At 35.3% G+C, this 22,143-nt stretch overlaps 1 protein-coding gene across 2 annotated transcripts in view; it reads right to left on the bottom strand.

The window, feature by feature from the left end:
- RAB6A (RAB6A, member RAS oncogene family) overlaps positions 1 to 22,143 on the bottom strand; it is an 84,495-nt gene that overhangs the window by 21,517 nt on the left and 40,835 nt on the right. Inside the window, exons 2-5 of one of the 2 annotated variants that reach the window (XM_052652352.1) lie at positions 19,543 to 19,601; positions 8,529 to 8,582; positions 6,867 to 6,972; positions 4,983 to 5,094 (exon numbers count right to left, since the gene is read on the bottom strand). In XM_052652352.1, the coding sequence (XP_052508312.1) occupies positions 4,983 to 5,094; positions 6,867 to 6,972; positions 8,529 to 8,582; positions 19,543 to 19,601 (331 nt within the window). Of the gene's footprint in view, positions 1 to 4,982; positions 5,095 to 6,866; positions 6,973 to 7,038; positions 7,145 to 8,528; positions 8,583 to 19,542; positions 19,602 to 22,143 lie in introns of both variants that reach the window. The other variant, XM_052652353.1, reaches the window with a different exon arrangement.

Genomic DNA, 22,143 nt, shown 5'->3' on the forward strand with positions numbered 1-22,143 from the left:
TGTGAAGAGTTGACTCATTGGAAAAGACTCTGATGCTGGGGGGAATTAGGGGCAGGAGGAGAAGGGGACGACAGAGGATGAGATGGCTGGATGACATCACCGACTCAATGGACGTGAGTCTGAGTGAACTCCAGGAGTTGGTGATGGACAGGGAGGCCTGGCGTGCTGCAATTTATGGGGTGGCAAAGAATAGGACACGACTGAGCGACTGAATTGAACTGAAACTATCAGCTGATAAATCTTGCTTCTTAGAAAACAGAAAACCAAAGCAATGTAAGAGAATTTCTACAAGCTCACACCACATCTATCCTACAATCTACTTTTGCATGTGCCTCATATTCTACCTCTAGACCCACGACTGTGGAAGAACTGTCCTTATTCCTCAAACTTATACCAATGTACTAGATTCCACTCTCTTCTTGTCTACAAGAAGATATTATTCTACAATTTCTCCACCTTCTAGAGCAAAATCATTCTTTATATATAATACTTCAACTGCTAATACTTTATCCTATCTGCTTGTTAAATCCACTCATTCTCTATGTATTAATCTATAAATTTTTAAAAATATATTTTTTTAACCATTTGAAAGTAAGCTGACAGACAATCAGCAGCAGAACTTTAAACACTTCAGTTCAGTTCAGTTCAGTCGCTTAGTCATGTCCAACTCTTTGCAACCCCATTCAGCAGTATGGATTTCTGAAAAAATGATTTCAGATGCCCTAAAACTTACTCGTTGAATCTTTTCTCTATCTACAATCACTGCCTTGGAGATCCTATGCAGTCTCATGGCTTTAAATATCATCTATATGCTGATGACTCAACTTATATATCTAGCTTGGATTGCTGCTCTGAACTGCATGCTCATAGCCAACTGCCTACCTGACCTCTAATTATTAGGATAGCTAATAGCCTTTCTACACTTAAAATGACCAAAAGCTGAAGTCATGATATTCCCTCCCAAACTGTTTCTTTATGCAGTCTCTCCTGTCTCAGTTAATGACGATTTCTCAGGCCAAAAATCTAGGGGTCATTCTTGATGACTCCTTCCCCAACATCATATATTCCATCCATCAGTATATATTCTATCTATCACATCAGTATATCCTGTCAGTTCTATCTTCAAAATATCTAAATTTGACCACTGATCACCACACAAGTTACCACTATCCTGGTCCAAGTCATCATTATTTCTTGCTTGGAATAAAGTCTAGTTTATCCTCCTCTCTTCTCCCCTTATGCATTTTCAACAGAGCAAACAGTGACCTATGAGAAGCTACTCCTCTGCTTAAACCCTCCAATCTCATCCAGAAAGTTTTTACTTTGTGCTACATGATCTGGCCTTCATTATCTTTCATTTTATTTTAATTTCATTTCATTTCCATATTGCTCTTTCCATCATTCTCTTTATCAGTTATATAGGCTTCCTTGCTGTCTCTCAAATAAGTGTATTCCCAACTCAGTAATTTTGTATTTTCTGAGTTATCTGCCTAGGACCTTTTCTTCCTCAACATACTTGTATAGTTAACTCCCTCACTTCCTTAGCTTCTTTACTCAAAGGTCACCAGTCATCTTCTCAGGGAGGTTTTCCACTGCTATCCCACCTAATATTACAAACTTGTCCTTAACATTTCACATTCCTTTTCCCTGCTTTATTTTCAACCTTAGCATATATCACTATAAAACATGCTATTTTTTCTTTATTTACTTATTGCCTGGTTTATTCACTGGAATAAAATCTCCTTGAAGATTTTAGTTCACTGAAATATATATAGCATCCTCTGAAATATACATGATACTCAACAAACATCTTCTGAATCAATGATTATTAGTCCATAGACCCTACATGTGAAGGATTCCAGGTAGAAATTCTACCTAGTTGTAGAACTATAAGTCACCTCAATAAAATGGTTGAAAGTTAGCTATACCAAGGTTCACAACAGTGGTTTGGATTTGTCAGAAGTCCCAGAACCTGGGACTTCCTAGGTTGCACGAGTGGTAAAGAACCTGCCTGCTAATGCAGGAGACGCAAGAGACACAGGTTTGATCCCTGGGTCAGGAAGATCCCCTGCAGGAAGCCATGGCAACCCACTCCAGTATTCTTGCCTGGAGAATCCCCATGGACAGAGGAGCCTGGCAGGTTACAGTCCATTGGGTCCCACAGAGTCAGACATGACTGAAACGACTTAGCATGCACATACCTAGAAAGATTAATTAAAACATAGATTCAAGGGACCTACTCTGGATTAACTGAATCTGGAAGAAGGCTCAAAAACATCAAAAAATTTAAAGTTGATCACAATCCTCTATAGCCAGAATCTTAAAAGAGGGTCTAATATACCGTGTTTAACAAGTGATTCTCAGGTTTGAAACGTCTGCAAAGCACTGGGCTACAGAGGACAAAAAGAATACTGAGCATCTAGGTGCTAAGACACTGTAACAGATATATTCCAGTCTTTCCTCCAAGTTTTCATGAAAAAACTAACTGTCAAAGAAAGTGGAAAAGGTCATTTAACTTTAAATTGCTGTTATTAAAACTTTTTTTTTCTGATTACAACAGTAATTTTTAAAAGACCAATACAATAAACTCCTATATAATCCCACTCTCTTCCCAAAAAATACTAGTTAAGTTTCATTTATTCTTACACAGATTTGTTCTAGGCCAAAGAAGCATCTTATTTATTTACTTGTTTTAAAGACAAAGGATTCAGGTATATGCATTAATCAAGGGTTTTTCTTAAGCTTCTGTGTAAGCCAGCAATAAATTCCTCTTTTTTTTTTTTTTTACTGACTGGAAGAATTTCATTTATATTATTAAAATACTACTACTACCACCAGTCATTTAGACTGATTTTAATTCTTTAATATTACAAATAATGGTGCAATAATAACTCTTCTATGTTCATCTTTTCACATTTCTGTGGGTATATCTATGGAATAAGTTATTGGAGGTAGATTTCAGTCAAAAAGTATCTTAAATACTGATGTTAAACTGTTTCTGCTGAAAATTGTATTAGTTACATTTTCAGTGTATTAATCTATTCAGATGCTTGATGATACAGTGCATTATCAATCTTTTGAATAATGGCCAACCTAATAGGTGAATACAATTTTTATATTTATGTATTCAAACTTATCAATCTTTCCCTTTAAGGCATTAGAATTCCATGTTATGCTTATGAAAGGCCACCCACTACCAAAGATTTTCTTTTAATGCTGTAAAAAATTTTTTTAACTTTTTTCCTCATTTAAAAATTATTTTATTGGGAATTTCAGATTAACAGATACACACTGTATGTAAAAGAGATAAACACCAAGGACCTACTGTATGGCACAGGGAACTATATTCAGTATCTTATAATAAACTATAATGGAAAAGAATCTAAAAAAGGATAAATACGTATATATGTATTAATATAACTGAATCATTTTTTTCTGAATCATTTTGCTATATACTTGAAACACTATAAATCAACTATACTTCAATTAAAAAACAAGGCAACTGTTACATTAATAAAATAAAGTAGATGAAGTAATAATAATAAAAATAGATGAAAAAACAAAATTATTTTAATGGAATGAACAAGACTCCGATTCTTTTTTTTTTTAATTAAATTTTTTTTAAGACTAATTCTTTTAAATGTGAAAGCTAACAGGCAATAGTCTGGCAAAAATTACTGAGAAAGAAGTTCTAAAGCAATGGACAGATATTATCTTAGAGAAAAGTTACTATAAACATAATTTAGATAACTTTCTGTATCTGTATACTCAACTATTATGCAGTAAAAAGAACAGATGCTTGTATGCATCCTTTTAGATAATTCCAGCTATAAAGAGAAACAAATATATATATAATCTTTCTTTTAATAGTGAAGGTATCCTGGGACTCTCCACTATAAGAATATATACATGTAAGATCTTCAAATTCTCATAGTGAAGATAAATAATGAAAATTTATATAATAGCATCGAAGTCTGAAAAATGATTTTCATAAAGAAAAGATGAAGTCATATGCTGACTTTATTTTTAAATAAAGACTTTCTTGCCAATTCCAAATGAGGTACTGTGAGCAGAAATAGGCTTTACATTTCATAAATCTTTGAACATACTGTATTTCTTTATAACTTTTAAATTAACAGCAAAAGTTCATTACTGGAATTTCAATATCCAACTAATGAATAAACAAATAATAAATAGTAAAAACTTCAAATATTAAATTGTCAAGATTACTTAAAGCAGAAAGAATATCTAGTAGATCACTGAGGAATGCTAAAGGCAGATATTCAAGCCATGGGTTCTACAGTGAATGTTAATACATTTTGCATCCTGTGACTTGAATATATCTTTGCTCATTTGACTAAGGTATCACAATCAAGCTATTCAGTTCAACCTCACAGTTTGGCTCAACCATACAATTAAAAAAAGAAAAGAAAAAACTACACTACTGAATTATAATGAATATTTATAAGGCTAGCAAAAGAGTGTGCATTTAATCATTATGAATACTTTAAAGATAGGATTTGTTTTTAAAAATATTTTGTTCTCTAACAGAATACTGCTTTTATTTATTAATATGAGACCTAAAAAATACAAAATAGCTATGAGCTTCATGTGTAAACAATCTTGCACAAGTTATTTATATATGGGCTTATACACACAAAAAAATTATTTTCCTTTAAGGACTGAGTTCAATGTTGTTTTTTTTTTTTTTTTTTGCCACACTGCGGGGTTTGTGGGATCTTAGTTTCCCAATGAGAGATTGAACCCATGTCCCCTGGCAGTGAAAGCAAAGAATCCTAACCACTGGACTACCAGGGAGTTTCCAGGACTGAGTTTATCTATTTCAGGTTCTTACATTAAAGAAAAGGAGTAGGGGCATAAGATTAAGGATTAAACAAGTCTCCTTTTAAAAACTAACAAAAATAATAGGCTGCTTAACAAAGAAATCAAACATTCCATATACATATGAAATCATTCCATACCTCTTATCAGCAAGATCTGTTTTATTTCCTACTAGCATGATGATAACATCACTTCCTCTTTCTGTTCTGACATCATCAATCCATTTTGTAGTTTGCTGGAAGGAGTTAACATCTGGTACATAGGAAGGTAGACACAGATTAGTGTTACTGCAAGTAACTTCCCAAGTGAAGGACCAAAAAGGGAAAAAAAAAAGCACTGGAAGTTGGAAGGGGGTTGGCACATTAGAACCCACCTTTAATGTGCCTGCAACATGACTCCATTTTATCTGAATACAAATATCAGTGATCTAAACAAATCATAAGAATAAAATCCACAAGGTACCTTTTATAATAGTTAAAAATTTTTGTACGTGACCAGATGAGTATAATATACTATATGTAACTGAAAAAAAATATTTAAATGATGAAAGGATAACTATGGCAGATAATATGGTGTCATGTTGCCACAATGCTCTTTTGATTACTTACACATACCAAACGTGACAAAGAAAGCATCTCCAAAAGTACATCAGCCAGTAAGTCCCAACACATCCACAAAATTTGTAAAGCCTTTCAATAGCTTTCAACACCACTCTGTTTGCATTGCTTATTCAGTTTGTGATCACTTTAACTTGGAGTTTATTAGTTTAATGTACCAGAATCACTAATAACAAAACCCATCTTTTCCAGCCCTGGATTCTGAGTACTTCAATAATTCTTACAGCAGCTAAAGAAAACAATTTGCTAATATTTTAACCACATGTGCACAAATTTCAAAGAATACACCTGGTTTTACTTGATTTGGTTAAAGTAAGCACAAACATTTTAAAGCTGCAAAACTTATGACAGCACAATAATGAACATACATTTTTAAAACAGGTAGCAACCCAAAGAAAAGCTTCAAGAAAAGAAGGACTGCATTTGGCACCTAACCAAAATAAAAAGTTTCTGAATGCAAACCTCTAACTTATAATTCTGCCATTGTAATGATTCTTAAGTAAATATGATTTCTGTTTGAGCAAATTTGTAAAAATGTATGCTAATATTATAGTTTATGTTTTTAAAGAAGTCCAAGATGTGGTACTATCCTGGTTTCCCTAAATTATGGAGCACTATATGGAATGATACTTAATATTGCCTAATATATCATAAACCAATTTACAAAGACAATTTTAATCAGATAATATGTCCCTGTCAGTCATCAAGGCTCTATTCAAAATTTACAGTCACTTAAAATGCCAAAGGCATTATTATTCAGTCTTGAGGGAAAAGAAAAAGGAAGACCATCACTTGTTTTAGTCTCCCATTTAAATGTTTTTCTTGGAGAGAAATGAAAAGTGTCACTTGTTAGCAACAAAGTAAATGAACTAGTCAGAGAATCCAGATTTCACTCAAATGAAAATGATTAACAGAAATTAAGTTTTCTCTGCTCTTCCTCTATAGAGAGGATGGCTAGAAGGTGAAAGCAGAGAAAAGCTGGTTATCAGAAGCTTTTAACAGCCTCAGTAGAAGCCTTGAAGGATTTGGAAAACTTGGCAAGAGACATAAATGCAGATTATTTTAGAGAAATCTGAAATCAAATTAAATAAAAAAGGAGACACTCTTCCAATCATAATTATGGTGTAGCTTAGGGATTACAGGATACTAAGAAAGCCTTGGAGAGGGTTCATAATTAGACCCAAATGAAAATTTCTGGGGCAAAAAACCCTGGCATAGTAGAAATAAGATATATTGGTACAAACAATGAAGCAAATACTCTGACCTAGATGGTGTGTGATAAGGTTTGGTATGATAAAACTCAATTTTACATGCCGGTATAGAAAACAAGCACAAAACAAGAACATGCATGCAACTAAGCTAAAGGTTGAAAGAAGATTAGAAATGCGTAATTCCCCCCCCACTCACTTGTGATATCATAAACAACAACTGCCACAGTGGAGTCACGAATGTAGCTAGGAATCAAGCTCCTGAACCGCTCTTGACCTGCTGTGTCCCATAATTGCAATCGTACCTAACAATAAAATCAGTCAAACAAGCAAGAAAAATAAGAAAGGTCAACCCGTTGCAAAATACCTACTTGTGATATCGTAAACTACTACAGCTGCAGCAGAATCACGGATGTAACTGGGAATGAGGCTACGGAAACGTTCCTGACCCGCAGTATCCCACAGCTGCAGCCTGATCTGTGGGATGGGAAAAAATAAATAAAAAAAAACAAAAAACAAAAAACCAAACTCATACTAAAAAGAAAAAAGAAATAATATTTTTAAAGGGAGGAAGGTGGCAAGGAGGTAAAAAGGAAACTCATGCAAAAGGTTGCAGGGATATGAGGAATGAAAACATAAAATTCCTTCCCTTTTTCAAAAGGGAGTAACATTTAAAATTTGCTTGCTCTGAAGGTACATAACTCAAAAAAATAAAAAAATAAAAAACAGCAATAGGAAAGATTTCACAGGACAAGAAGTACAGCTTCCTTTTTATCCCCCCTCTCTACAACCTCTCTTTGAATCCTATACCTTCCAGACAGCACAAGGAGACTGCTCATGTTCAAACAGTGAAAATAAAAGAGAAAAACAAAGGTAAATGTCAATGATCAGCCCCTCTGAAATGAAAATAAAATGTCTCTTTTCTCTACTGGATACAGAACACTTTGAAACTGGATCTCTGACGACTGTGCTTGTTCTCCCACACATTTATTTCTAGAACATTATATATAATGTAGCAAAAAGGAGAAATATCTTTTTACAACCCTACTTAAACGTGTCTTTACTTTCTTCTTCACATCTACATTCCAGAAGAAAAGCCTGAAAACAAGCATTAAGTTCTTTTATCATCATAAAGCAGTTTCTGTTTTCAAATTTTAAGAAATGGAATGCTATATATTAAAACATAAAGGAGAACATCCAAAAGAAAAAGACTTACAAACTTAAAGAAATGTCATTAGAGATAATGCTTTTTGGGTACAGGTCCCAAAATAATGCATTTAAGAGTTACTGTTTAGGTGACAAGAATCTCTTCAAGGGACAGCAGGCTAGAATACAGAATTTATATCGCACTTAAAGGGAGCATTCCAAAAGATGGAAGACAAAAATCAAACAGGGAGATACACATTACTTTTGTCTATTCACAGTCACTTTGGTATATACCATATTCCGACAAAGCCCGGAAGTTCACAAATTGTGTGATATTCAAATGAAATGTTTGAATGGTTCAGAGTGGTACACAAAAGGTCTTTAGCAGCTCTAATTTCTTCATGAAAATATTCTTATCTCAATGCTATTTGTTATAATATTCCAAGTCAAGACAATATATTTTGTTTAACAAGCCTAGGGCTATCAGAGTATTATAAATAATGGCTTTCTCTCCCCTTTGGAGTCTACTTGAGGATAAAGAATTCAAAGTGCTAAGTACTATTCATTCTATAATAACAGTTTTTCTCAAGGCCTATATACCAACTTTGGCAACTTTGCTAAGTACTCTTATGGCAACAATCACTGATTATAGTTTTAAGCATAATATTCTGTCCTGCAGTGTTGCAGAAAATTGAACACTGAAAACATTACTCACTGTTCGATCCTCCAAGTACATTGTTTTTGATAAAAAGTCAATACCAATTGTTGCCTATAAAACAAAACAAAACAAAGAAGTTAAAAATAGTTGGGCTTCCCTTGTAGCTCAGTCGATAAAGAATCTGCCTGCAGTGCAGGAGATCCGGGTTCGATCCCTGGGTTGAGAAGATCCCCTGGAGAAGGAAATGGCAACCCACTCTACTATCCTTGCCTGGAAAATCTCATGGACAGAGGAACCTGGTGGATTGCAGTCCATGGGGTCGCAAAGAGTCGGGCACGACTGAGCGACTAACACACATAACACACAATGACAGTCAGCAGTTTAGAATTCAAGTGAGCATTCTGATTGTAGAAAAAATAATGAATAAATATATAAACTATCATAGCCAAATAATAAATGAACAAAATTTTCAGTGATAATGGCTTTTACCTATTGAGCACTTGCTGTACATTAGAGATTCTTCTAGGCCCTTTACATGATCATCTCTAATCCTAATACATCCCTACAAAGTAGCTACCAGCTTCATTATTTTTCTCATTTTATACAAAACAATATTAGAGTTTGGAGAAGTTATATAACTTGTCTAAGAACACACAACTTCTGCTGTGGAGTTGAGAGTAAAATTGTATCTCTTTCTAATACATAGTTCCATATTCACTTTATATATATATACTTTTTAAAAAATCTATATTTATAGACATATTTTATAATTTCATGTATCATATATACTTCATATGTTATACATTTTATATACACTATACTTGTGGTGAAATACACAACTGCTCTTTTAAGAAGTCTTTCAAAAAATGGTTAAGAGGGTTAAAGAATAGTTTTCGGTTCACAGCAAAACTGATACAAAGGTTCAGAGATTCCCTTTTGCCCCTGCCCTTACATAGGCAGAGCATCCCTGTTATCAACATCCCCCAGCAGAGTGGTACTACATTTGTTACGAATGATGAACTTAACACTGACAGTGATGTAATTCTTTAAAGACAAGCTTTGTTTTCAAACTGTGGTAAAACAAATATAGGCTTCCCTGGTGGCTCAGCAGTAAAGAATCTGCCTACCAATGCAGGAGATGAGGGTTTGATTCCTGGGTCAGCAAGGTTCCCTGGAGAAGGAAAACCCACTCCAGTATTCTTGACTGGGAAATCCCATAGACACGGGGGATCTCGTGACCTACAGTCCATGGGGTTGCAAAGACTTGGATACTACTTAGCAACTAAGCAATAACAAAAATATACACACCATAAAATATGATATTTGAACTATTCTAAGTATATAATCAAAGGCATTAATTACATTCACAACTGTATAACTGTAATAGTTACAAAAGCTTTTCACCACCTCAAACAGAAATTTTGTACCCATTAAGCAATACCAAATTACAGTGTACGGATATACCATTTGTTTATCCATTCATCCACTGATAGACATTTCGACTATTAATAGTTCCTGTTTTCAACTCTTTTTGGTATAAAACTAGGAGTAAAACTGCTGGGCCATATGATAATTCTATTTAACTTTGTGAGGAAAGTTTCTACAGCAGTGGCACTATTTTATTTTAATTAATTAATTAATCAGTTAATTTTTCTTTATGGTCACGCTGCATGGCATGTGGGATCTTAGTTCCTGGACTAGGGTTTGAACCTGCATCTCCTGCAATGAAAGTGCAGAGTCTTAACCACTAGATCATCAAGAAAGTTTCCGGCTGCACTATTTTAAATTCCCACTAATGATATATAGAACAACAGACTGGTTCCAAATCGGAAAAGGAGTATGTCAAGGTTGTATACTGTCACCCTGCTTACTTAACTTATATGCAGAGTACATCATGAGAAATGCTGGGCTGGAGGAAGCACAAGCTGGAATCAACATTGCCGGGAGAAATATCAATAACCTCAGATATGCAGATGACACCACCCTTATAGCAGAAAGTGAAGAAGAATTAAAGAGCCTCTTGATGAAAGTGAAAGAAGAGAGTGAAAAAGTTGGCTTAAAGCTCAACATTCAGAAAATGAAGATCATGGCATCCAGTACCATCACTTCATGGCAAATAGATGGGAAACAGTGGAAATGGTGGCTGACTATTTTTGGGGGGCTCCAAAATCACTGCAGATGGTGACTGCAGCCATGAAATTAAAAGACGCTTACTCCTTGGAAGGAAAGTTATGACCAACCTAGATAGCATATTCAAAAGCAGAGACATTACTTTGCCAACAAAGGTCTGTCTAGTCAAGGCTATGGTTTTTCCAGTAGTCAAGTTATGGATGAGAGTTCGTCTATAAAGAAAGCTGAGTGCAGAAGAATTGATGCTTTTGAATTGTGGTGTTGGAAAAGACTCTTGAGAGTCCCCTGGACTGCAAGGAGATCCAACCAGTCTATCCTAAAGGAGATCAGTCCTGGGTGTTCATTGGAAGGACTGACGTTGAAGCTGAAACTCCAATATTTTGGCTACCTGATGCGAAGAGCTGACTCACTGGAAAAGATCCTGATGTTGGGAAAGATTTAAGGCAGAAGAAAAAGGGGATGACAGAGGATGAGATGGTTAGATGGCATCACCATCTCAATGGACATGAGTTTGGGTAAACTCCAGGAGTTGGTGATGGACAGGGAGGCCTGGCATGCTGCAGTTCATGGGGTTGCAAAGAGTCGGACATGACTGAGCAACTGAACTGAACTGGGTTAGATTCTGGGTCCAGGAAGATTTATGTTGCAGAACAGCTAAACCTGTACACCGCAACTACTGAGCCTGTGTGCCATAGAGCCTGCACTCCACAAGAGAAGCCACTGTGTTGAGAAGCCTGTGCACAACGCCTCAATGAAGAGCAGCCCCCTCTCTCCGCAACTAGAGAAAGCCTGCGTGAAGCAACAAAGACCCAGTGCAGGAAAAAAATGTTGTCATTTTGTTATTGGTTTGTACAAGTTCCTATATATTCTGGATATTAAATTCTTATAACTTTCAAATATTTCCCCCTATTCTGTAGGTTGGGCCTGGTGTCTCTGCTGAAAATCAACTGTGCGTGTGCTTACATACATATATGTGGATTCTCTACCCTATTCCATGGGGCTTTCCAGGTGATGCTAGTAGTAAAGACTCCGCCTACCAATGCAGGAGACATAAGAGACACAGGTTTGATCCCTGGGTCAGGAACATCCCCTGGAGAAGGAAATGGCAAGCCACTCCAGTATGCTTGCCAGGAGAATCCCATGGACAGAGGAGCCTGGTAGGCTACAGTCCATGGGGTCTCAAAGAATTGGACAGGACTGATCCTACTCCATTGTGTCTATATGCCATTACCACATTGTTTTAACTACTGTAGCTTTGTAGGAAATTCCCAAATTGGGAAGTGGGAAGTGTGAGTCCTCCAACTTTTTCATATTTTCCAGTAATGTCTTAGCTATTGCAAATTATGATGAATCTCTTCATATCTATAAAAAAAGGCATAGGGATTTTGAAAAGGATTGCAATGAATTTGCAGCTTGCTTTGAGTAGTTAGTACTGACATCTTTTTTCCCAGAAGGATTCATTTTATTTTATATTTATTTATTTTTTGGCTGTGCTGGGTCTTCACTGCTGCACAGTCTTTTCTCTAGTTGCAGAGAGTGGGGGCTACTCTCTGTTGTGGTGCATGGGCTTCTCATTTTGTGGTAGCTTCTCTTGTTGAGGAGCTCATGCTCTAAGTCATTCGGGTTTCAGTAGTTGTGGTGTGTGGGCTCAGCAGTTGTGGTTCCTGGGCTCTAGAGCACAGGCTCAATGGCTGTGGCTCACAGGCTTAGTTGCTCCATGGCATGACGGATCTTCCCAGACCAGGAATCGAACCCATGTCTCCTATATTGGCAGGTGGATTCTTAACCACTGAACTACCAGGGAAGCCAAGTATTGACATCTTAACAACATTAAGTTTTCTGATTCATTTACCTGGGATGTCTCTCCATTTAATTAGGTCTTCTTTTATTTTTTTGAGTAGTTTTGTAGGTTTCACTTTCACACAGACTTATATTTTAAAACAAACAACAAAAGCAGCAGCTTCCTCCTTTATTCCAAACTATGTGACTAACATACAACCTAGTACTAATTCTACCTTATGACATTCAATTTGAGAATTATATCCCACTCTTTCATATGGTGGAATGGGCTTATAAACCTGAATTACTATGCAAGAGAATCTAATTGATAAACCCCAGGTATGTACAGGAGTGGCATGGCTGCATTTAAGAAATCTGACTAGTAGAACCTCATTTACTCAGACAGTGTGGCAGAGGTAGTTAACTACCTACACAAATATCCATCTACTCCTTCTTCCTTACTAACACAATCAAACATTTATTTAAATCCATACTTTTCCCATTTGAAAAACTACATTTTCCAGCCTTCTTTGAACTTTAAATAAATGGGGTTAACTCAGTTAGGAGGTAGATTCTTGTTTTTTCTCCCTTTCATCCTTCTTCCTTCCTGAACTGTGGATACCAAGGCTGGAATTCGGGAATCATTCAGTAACCATGAGGCAAAATTCAATATGGAAACCATAGATTAGATTAGGTTAGACAGAAAATAGAAGTTTTGGTCCTGGATGACCATGGAGTTGCCACACTAGCTCTGAAACAGACTACCTTTACACTTCTTTTACATGAAAAAAACAATTGTCATGTCACTTATCAATGTTATTTTATATTTGTTATAAACAGCTGAAAATAATTTTTAATGGCTATAAACAGAAACAAGTTTCACATCTCACAGTCACGATATAAATGTTTTTACAATTAATACAAAGTCAGACTTTACAATAGTCCTCCCCTTCCATTGTACTATCCAAGTTCTGGGGCATCATTTATACCACTGAACTCATAAAGATCAAAACTAATTTGAAAAATAGCCTGCTGCTGCTCTTTTTTTTAAGTTAATTTTATTTCAAGCTGAGCTACTACAGCAAAGAAGTTGATCAGCTTTAAGAATTAAGCCAAGAGTAGGAAGAACAGAAAGGAGATGCCTGGGAAACTAAGCATTATCAACTACTTCAGCATCTTGAATGCTACTGATGTGGAACTAATTCAAACTTTCATAAAAGACAGATGACATTAGTGCAGTCTTTTGCTCATCTCCTTAGAGAAATGCAAAAAGCAATCATTACAGAAGAAATTAAAAGAGAGAATTATCTCATGTACCTTAATTTACTTTTTTACATATTATTTTAAATGTTAACTAATTCATGGATGTTGGGGGGAGTGTCTACTTTGCAAAAAAAAAAGAGAAAAAAATTAAACAGTACTTTTATAGGAACTTACAAATCAAGACTGAACAACAGCTTACCCAAATATATCGGTGTCAGGATGATAACTTCCATTTGTTTATTTTATTTGGATGCTCTTCACTCAGAGAGGTGCTTATTTATCCCAACAGCTAATTTATGAAAGATTGCAGATATAAGTTACAATTCTGTCTGACTTTGTATATGGTGGTTTGTCCCCTGTCCTGATGCCAGAGAAGCTAGAAACCCATAAACATGATTTTCACATGGGGAATGTATTTTACCCAGTTACAAAAGTAACTCAGTAAGGAAAACAAGTTTTCTTCTGTACAAAGCAATGATAATCAGCTTCCTTCTGTGGTTCAAATACACATAAAGTTCTGTTGCCTGGCTGCTGCCTTCTCTAGAAAGAGAAAATAGAGAAGGATTTGAAAGAGGCAATGACTAAAGAAAGAAAAGAGTGGATAAGTTAAAGAATCTAAAATTAACAGAAATAATTTTAAAAAGAAGAAAGGACCCCAGAAAGAAGATGTTGATACATAATCTGATTTAGAAGAGAATCACATTTTAAAATATCCTTACATATATGTACATATACGGGGGAAAAATGTATATATATATATATTTGTATCGATATCGTTCTGCCATACTACATTTCTGTCCATTAGGACAGAAACTAGGTAGAGTCTGCGGATTTTAAAAATGAGTCATTATAATGAGAATAAGATTTTAGTTATACAAGGTGAACAAGTTCAAGAAATCTGCTGCAGAGCATTGTACGAACATGTAGATAACAATGCTATATTGTGTACACTTTAAAGTATAATAAAAAGTTAGAATCTCATATAAGTATTCTTACCACAATAAAAAAAAAAAGAAACCCATCCCAAATAAAATGACAACACCTCTAGAAAAGGCAAAAATCCTGAAAAAAGTCATTAAAAAATTAGATGAAAATAAAAAGACAAATCAAACACTGAGTCAGAAAAACAGTCCACTGGGACCTCCCTGGCAGTCCAGTGGTTAAGACTCTACGATTTCACTGCAAGAGGCACAGGTCCCATTCCCGTTGGGAAACTAAGATCCTGCATACTTTGAGGCCAAAAAATAAAAATAATAATGATAATTTTAAAAAGAAAAACAGTCCATCTAGTTAAGGATTTTGGTTCTATTGATAACTAGAATTTTGAATAGAACAACCTAGAGCTTTAACTTATACAGGTTAAGGATATACTTAACCACCACCATCATCTTTCTGGACAAGTTCATTAGTGTCTAAAACCCACTGTTTTAATCTATGCCATCCTGAACTTAACTGTTGATTTGTAACAGTCCTTGGAATAAGAAATCCTCTAAATTCAAAGAAATTTCAAAGGTTACCCTGAGTAATGTAATCTTCCTCAAAAGAATCTACTCTAGTTGTAGGAATCTTTCTTGAGCTTATTTATATTAAGTTGAACCATATAATATAAAACTGCCAATATTCTATCATTTTTGAATGATAAAAATAGCAATTATGTAATATGGTTCAAACTGATACATTTGAAACTACTGGACAAATTTCCAACTGGAAAAAGAAAAACAAAAACAAAAAACTGGTGAAAAACTAGAGCAACTTAAGAAAATCACTTCCAGCCTCTAGCTACAAATGTTTACCAGACTTCTCAGGTTTTTTGCTTTACTTTGAAATAACTGACTAAATATGGTCAATAAAGGACTCTTCTGGCCAACCAGTTTAGTCTTTTTCAAATAAAATTAATTCAGTGCAAAGGAATCATAAATAGCATGAATTATGAATTATATATAAAGTTTATCTTTTTTGTGAAATAAAATTTCACTTAAACTAAGTTTCAGATATACATTACATATAGCTCAATAATAAATTTCTAGCTATGAGACTAGCTCTTCAATTATTTCAGAAGTCTTTCTGTTGAGTGTACGGTCAGGGCATAAGACAGGGAATCTATCCTAATTACCCTGTTAAAGTAAGATTATATCTAGGACTGTGCTTAACTCTTATAAAACTTATAGCTTACATGGTTAATCAATGTCTCCTATTAATTCCACAGTACAATGGTATTTTGGCTTCAACAACTTTATAGAAAGAATAAAAATTTTTGCTTATCTGTCAAATGTAACCTCACCCCAATCAACATTACCTCCCTTAAAAAATGTCTGCATGAACAACAGCAATAGTCTTAATGAATAAGTAGCAACAGCACTTAAGACACCTAAAGATCTCTTTAATTTCACAGAGAACTTGAGTATAATGAAATACTTCAGAAAGTGAAAGTACCTGGTTTGAAGATTACTGATTTATTCTTTTTAACTTATTCTTTGGTTTTTGTTTTACAATTAAGCTATTTAAAATATTCATATATATAACTTAGACATAAACATATATATATGCAGATATACATGGTTATATTTATATACATATATATAGTTTTATATATAGGGTTAGGGTTATATATATCGGAGATGGCAATGGCACCCCACTCCAGTACTCTTGCCTGGAAAATCCCATGGATGGAGGAGCCTGGAAGGCTGCAGTCCACGGGGTCGCTGATTGGACACAACTGAGCGACTTCACTTTCACTTTTCACTTTCATGCAATGGAGAAGGAAATGGCAACCCACTCCAGTGTTCTTGCCTGGAGAATCCCAGGGACAGGGGAGCCTGGTGGGCTGTCATCTATGGGGTCGCACAGAGTCAGACACGACTGAAGTGACTTAGCAGTAGCAGCAGTAGGGCATATATATATATATATATATATAACCAGATATATATGCAACTGAGAGCAGACATCCTTGTCTTGTTTCTGATCTTAGAGAATACTTTCAGCCTTCAAACATGAAGTCTGATATTAGCTGTGGGTTTTTCATAGAGATGTTCTTTATCATGTTTGGACACTTCCCTTGCATTTGTAGCTTGCTGAGTGTGTATTACTGAGAAGGTAACAGGCAGGAAAGCCAGGGGTCTCCAAACGGAGGAAATAGGCTGCAAGTGTCAGACATTTTTTTCTCTCTCCCTTAAGCATCTGGAGGAAACAAACTACGAGTGTCAGATTTTTTTTCTTTCTCCATACAAAATTAAAAGCAGGTTTCTCTATGGAAATGTTTTTCTTAAGTTATGTTAATGAAACTATGTATTTGCTTTGGAATTTGCCTTTCTTCAAAATGGTTCCACCTAAGATTAACTTTTTTTCTTTTCTCAAACCTTGGGCTGATATTAATTCAACAAACCAGGAATCATATTAATTGTTTTATGGCTGGGGGATGACATACTTCGTGCCATCCTATCTCAAAAATGCATTTTATGGGAGAGGGGCCTGGTGAAACTCTGTCAGCCTTGAGGTGTCTCTCTTACCTGATTAATAGCTTTCTAATAGACATAAAACACCTTGTTAAAGACTAGCAGAGGTGCACTCTCTGTCCCCCTTCTGATGTCTATGTCAGAAGCTTTCTCTGTCCCTTTTCTTACTTGCATAAAACTCTGCTACACAAAATCTCTTGAGTGATCAAGCCTGGTCCCTGGTCTCGAAGCTTAATCTTCTTCAGAGATCACGAATCCAACACTGTTCACCATAAGCTATCATTATCATCAAAGGCTACCAGATTGTATCCAGTGTTTTTTCTGTGTCTACTGAAATCATCATGTGATTTGTGTCCTTTTTTCTTTTTGGCCACAAGGCACGGTTTGTGGGGTGTTAGTTCCTTAATCAGAGATCAAACCTGGGCCCTCAGGCGTGACAGTGCAGAGTCCTAACCACTGAACCACTGGAGGATTTCCCTGATTTTGTCCTTTAGTCTATTCATATAGCATATTCCATTACTTTTTGTATGTTAAATCAACCTTGCAACCTCGATACTCATCTACCAATCCCACCCGGTAAATGGCATAGATCCTTTTTACAAGTCAGCAAATTCAGTTTGGTAGTATTTTGCTAAGGTCTGTTGTGTTTCTATTCGTAAAAGATATACACTGTAGTTTTATTTTTGATGTCTTTGTCTGGTTTGGGTATCCTCATAGGATAAGTTGGAAAATGTTTCTTCCTCTTCTATTTTTGGAAATTTATGAAGTATTAATGTTGCTCTTCACGTACTTCATTGAAGTGATCAGTGAAGGCATCTAGTCCTGCAATTTTCTTTGTCAGTTTAAAAAAGAAAAAAATTCTTTATGGCCGTCCTGGGTCTTTGTTGCTCCACATGGGGCTTTCTCTAGTTGCAGTGAGCAGGGGCTACTCTCCAGTTGCAGTGCACGGGCTTCTCATTGCAGTGGTTTCTCTTGCTGTGGAGCACAGACTCTGGAGCACAGGATTAATAGTTGTGGCGCACAGGCTTAACTGTCCTGTGAATGTGGAATCTCCCCAGAGCAGGGATCAAACCCGTGTCCCCTGTATTGGCAGGCAAATTCTTAACTACTGGACCACCAGTGAAGTCCTGTGACAAGTTTTTTGATTGCTAATTTTATCTACTTATTACAGGTATGTTCAAATTTTCTATTACTTCTTGTGTTAGTTTTGGTAGTGTATCTTTCTTTGACTTTGTCCATTTCATCTAGGTTATCTCATATGTTGGCATATAACCATTTTACACTATTCTCTTATAATATTCTCTCATAGTAATCTCTACTTCCATATGGTTGGTTAAGCATGTCTTTATTTTCTGTATTTTTGTTGTCCTGGTATCTGGGAGCTTCCTAACACTAGAGAGACTGGCACTTCCAGAGTTTGCTAGTTCCATAGAGATGCAAACTTGCCCGTGAGAGGGACTTTCATATGAAAACCAACCAATCCAGACCCATACCCCAACCATCTCCTCGATCACACTCAGAGCCACTATGCCCCTGCCCTAATCACCCCAAGGCCAAGTACCAGAAAACCAAGAACAGCCCCCACAGCCCAGGGAGCACTGAAATTATTAAAACTAGGCAATCCTTTATTTGCTGGTCTTACCCATCCATCTCACAAAAATCACAATTTAAAAAAAAATCACAATAAAGGCTAGCACCTTAGTACCTACATTTCCTGTCCCCTACCCCATCTCCTGATCAATATCAGTACTGCTTTCATCTGCCCTCCTACTATGGCCTGGAGTGTCCCTCCCTCTTGGAATATGTGAGTATAACAGCCTTTTCAGTAGCAATCATCTCCTGATCTGTTGGCTTCATCATACCTGAATAATAATAATAAAACCTACATTTTAAAGCAGTTTCTTACTTCTGCTTAAGTTTACTTTTCTTTTTCTAGTTTCTTAGGATAGAAGATTAAATTACTGAGTTAATATATCTCTTCTTTTCCTTATAGAACTGCTTTAAGCTGTATCCCATTAGTTTTGGAATGTTGTGTTTTCTTTTTCATTTATCAAAATACTTCCCATTCCCAAATCTCCTTCTATTAGTGACTTCTAATTACAGTACTTATTCTTGACTTCAAGTATTGACCAAAATGTCATAGAACCCTAGACTTAGAAGAAATCTCTCCAAAAGAATATCTATCGATATAAACACTCTACTTCTATTCTAGATGGTATTACCAATAACCTTTCAATAGATTCTGCAAGAGAAGCTAAAGAAATCAAATGAAAAAGTTGAGGACTACGAGCATAATCAGTTATACTTTGTATTTATACAGCATTTTACAGGTTACAGAAAGTGCTTTTATATCTATGACAATGTAAAAAAGTGAATATTTAAAAGCACCTTGAATATTACTTGCAAACAAAATAAAGACAACTAGTAGGCTGGAAAAAACAAAATACCTGATAGGTATTGTCGAAACTGTCATACATGAATCTGGTAATCAGTGATGTCTTTCCAACTGAAATGAAAAGAAAAAAAAAGATTCACTTAGTTAGCACATTAAATTGGGTTCTCAAGTATTTTTCTACAGAGAACTGCAATTCAATTCATTGAGAAATATCTTCAATGGTTCTACTAATGATAATTTAAAAACATAGCCCTGAGTTTGTTGAAATGTCTTTCTTTAATAACAGATAATCTCTCAAATTGAGAGCACAAATAAAGCATATTCATTTAGTTAAGAGCTGAGCAAAATAAAGAGAAACATGAAGGAAAACAACTATGTTGACATCTCTAATTCACAAAAGGCAAGCAGATATTTACTTGGGTCCTAACAAAAAGAATTAGGATTATACTAGGAAGAAATTATAGTAAATTCCTGGACAGTAACTTGGGGAAAATGAAGGTCAGATCCACTTCATTCAGTGAATCAAAGCTTAATCTCTGGAAGTAGGAGACTAAAGATGAAGAGTTCCAGGAGGGGTATGAGGGCTGTAAAAACTAGACTGCTTAATGAAGTGACCTGGAAAATTGTTTTAAAATTCATCTCAGGATCAGAGCTCTATACTTCTTTGACAGGGCAGTCCCAAAGATTCATAATACTATCTTGTATTGGTATTTTTAGGTTAATCCACAAGGAAGTGCCACTAGGAAAAAATAGTGGTATACTGCCAATATCCTTATCCACAGGCACACTGTTCAAGGGCAAGAACCATATCTAATTTTCTTATTTCTCCAGTAGCTTGGCCAAGACTCAACAAATACTAAATGAATACAATAAATTTTATCAATTAGAAAACAACTGGGCAAATAAAGTATTTCAAATGCTCCCCAAAATGTAAATACTTTGGGAAGAAGAAACAATACCTGGTCATTCATATTTTTGTATGGATTTAAGTAACTTTTGATTTCAACTTCTGATTTTTAAGAGACCTGATTGGGGCCTCTTTATTGCATCCTCCATCCATGTTTCATATGAAAACATAAGGAAAAAACTGAGCCAAAGAGATAAGAATCTCATAAAATCACCTACTCCCAAATGTCTCATTTCAAAGAGTCTAAAGTAGTAGGTAGAAGAGCTAAAGCTAGTTTCCCTAGATCACAGTCAAAAGCAAATTAATATTTGAGAAGAAGTCTCTATCCGGAGCAATGAGTAGACCGATGCACTTCTTCATTAACAAATCAGTCCAGTTCAGTCACTCAGTTGTGTCTAATTCTTTGCAACCCCACGGACTGCAGCACACCAGGCCTCCCTGTCCATCACCAATAGTAGATAGTATAGTTTTTATTTTGTTTTGAAAAATGTCCCTCCTTCTTTATAAAAAGAGCAAAATGCATGCTCTAAAGCAGGCAATACAGAAAAGACCAAGAACAAAGTGAAAATTATGTATATCCTACCACCTATATATAACTAATGTTAAAACTTTAGTATATATTTTTCTAAAATGCTTTTATATATAAAAATATATATGTACTTAAAGGCAAAACCCTAGAACCATTCATAATAAAGTCAGGAACAATACATATACTACTACTAATATTATTTAACACCGATCAGAATCTATAAAAAGTAAATCTAAAATCTGAAGAGATAAAAGGCAAAATGGTGATGGGGGAAAGAGAGGTAGAAAAAAGCCAAGGTACATATAAAAACACAGTGAAGAAATACAAAGTACCTTGTTAAAAGTTTTTATTCCAATGATTAAAATTTCATTACTAAGCATTTTAAATATGATTCTTCAATATAGGATCTTTGTAAATGTATTGTTCTTGTTTACCCCAAAACCTTCTGTAAAATGGTATGTAAACTTATAATGATTTGCTTAATGTTTGCTTTCCTTGATAAAATGTAAGGCCCATATTTGTCTTATTTAGTCCACATCAGAGTCTGACACACCTTTGCTGAACTGATAATTTTCCAGAAGATAAAAAATACATATCTAGGGTTCTTCCAAATAAATCTTATTTTTAATTAAACAAGTTATTTTATTATAAATACTTCTACTACAAAACAAAGTGATAATATACTTTATATTTTTAAAGATGTCTAATGAGAATAATTTTTGTTCAGTACAAGGACTACATATTACATATTATAGCACTACAATAAAGTGAGTATTGCAATAAAGCCAGTTATATGGGAAAAAAAAAAAAACAACAAACCCTATGGTTTGTAAATCCAAGGCAATGGGTTTGCTTCTATGGATAATAATGACAAAAAAATTTAAACGACCAGCTTCCTCCACTACCTGAAAGTAGAGTGTTCGTATGAAACCTTTCCTAAGCCAAAATGGCATAAAGCAAAGCAGCAATTACCTTAGGACACATCTTGCTAAACGGATGCACAAAATAAAATCAAGTTAAAGCACAGATGCTCACCCACACAGCTCAAAGCTTTAACAGCTTGATGCTAAGTATAGTTCCCAGAGAAGGAGCTTGGAGGTTCCACTCTTGCTGCCTGGGGTACGTGTTGCCTCAACAATAACCTCTCTAAGTAAAAAACACCAAATGCTATTTTCACTTTTTGGTGAAAGCAAAAATCCTCTTCAGATTTCTTTCAG

Source organism: Budorcas taxicolor, chromosome 15 (assembly GCF_023091745.1).
Source record: "Budorcas taxicolor isolate Tak-1 chromosome 15, Takin1.1, whole genome shotgun sequence".
Lineage (NCBI taxonomy): Eukaryota > Metazoa > Chordata > Mammalia > Artiodactyla > Bovidae > Budorcas > Budorcas taxicolor.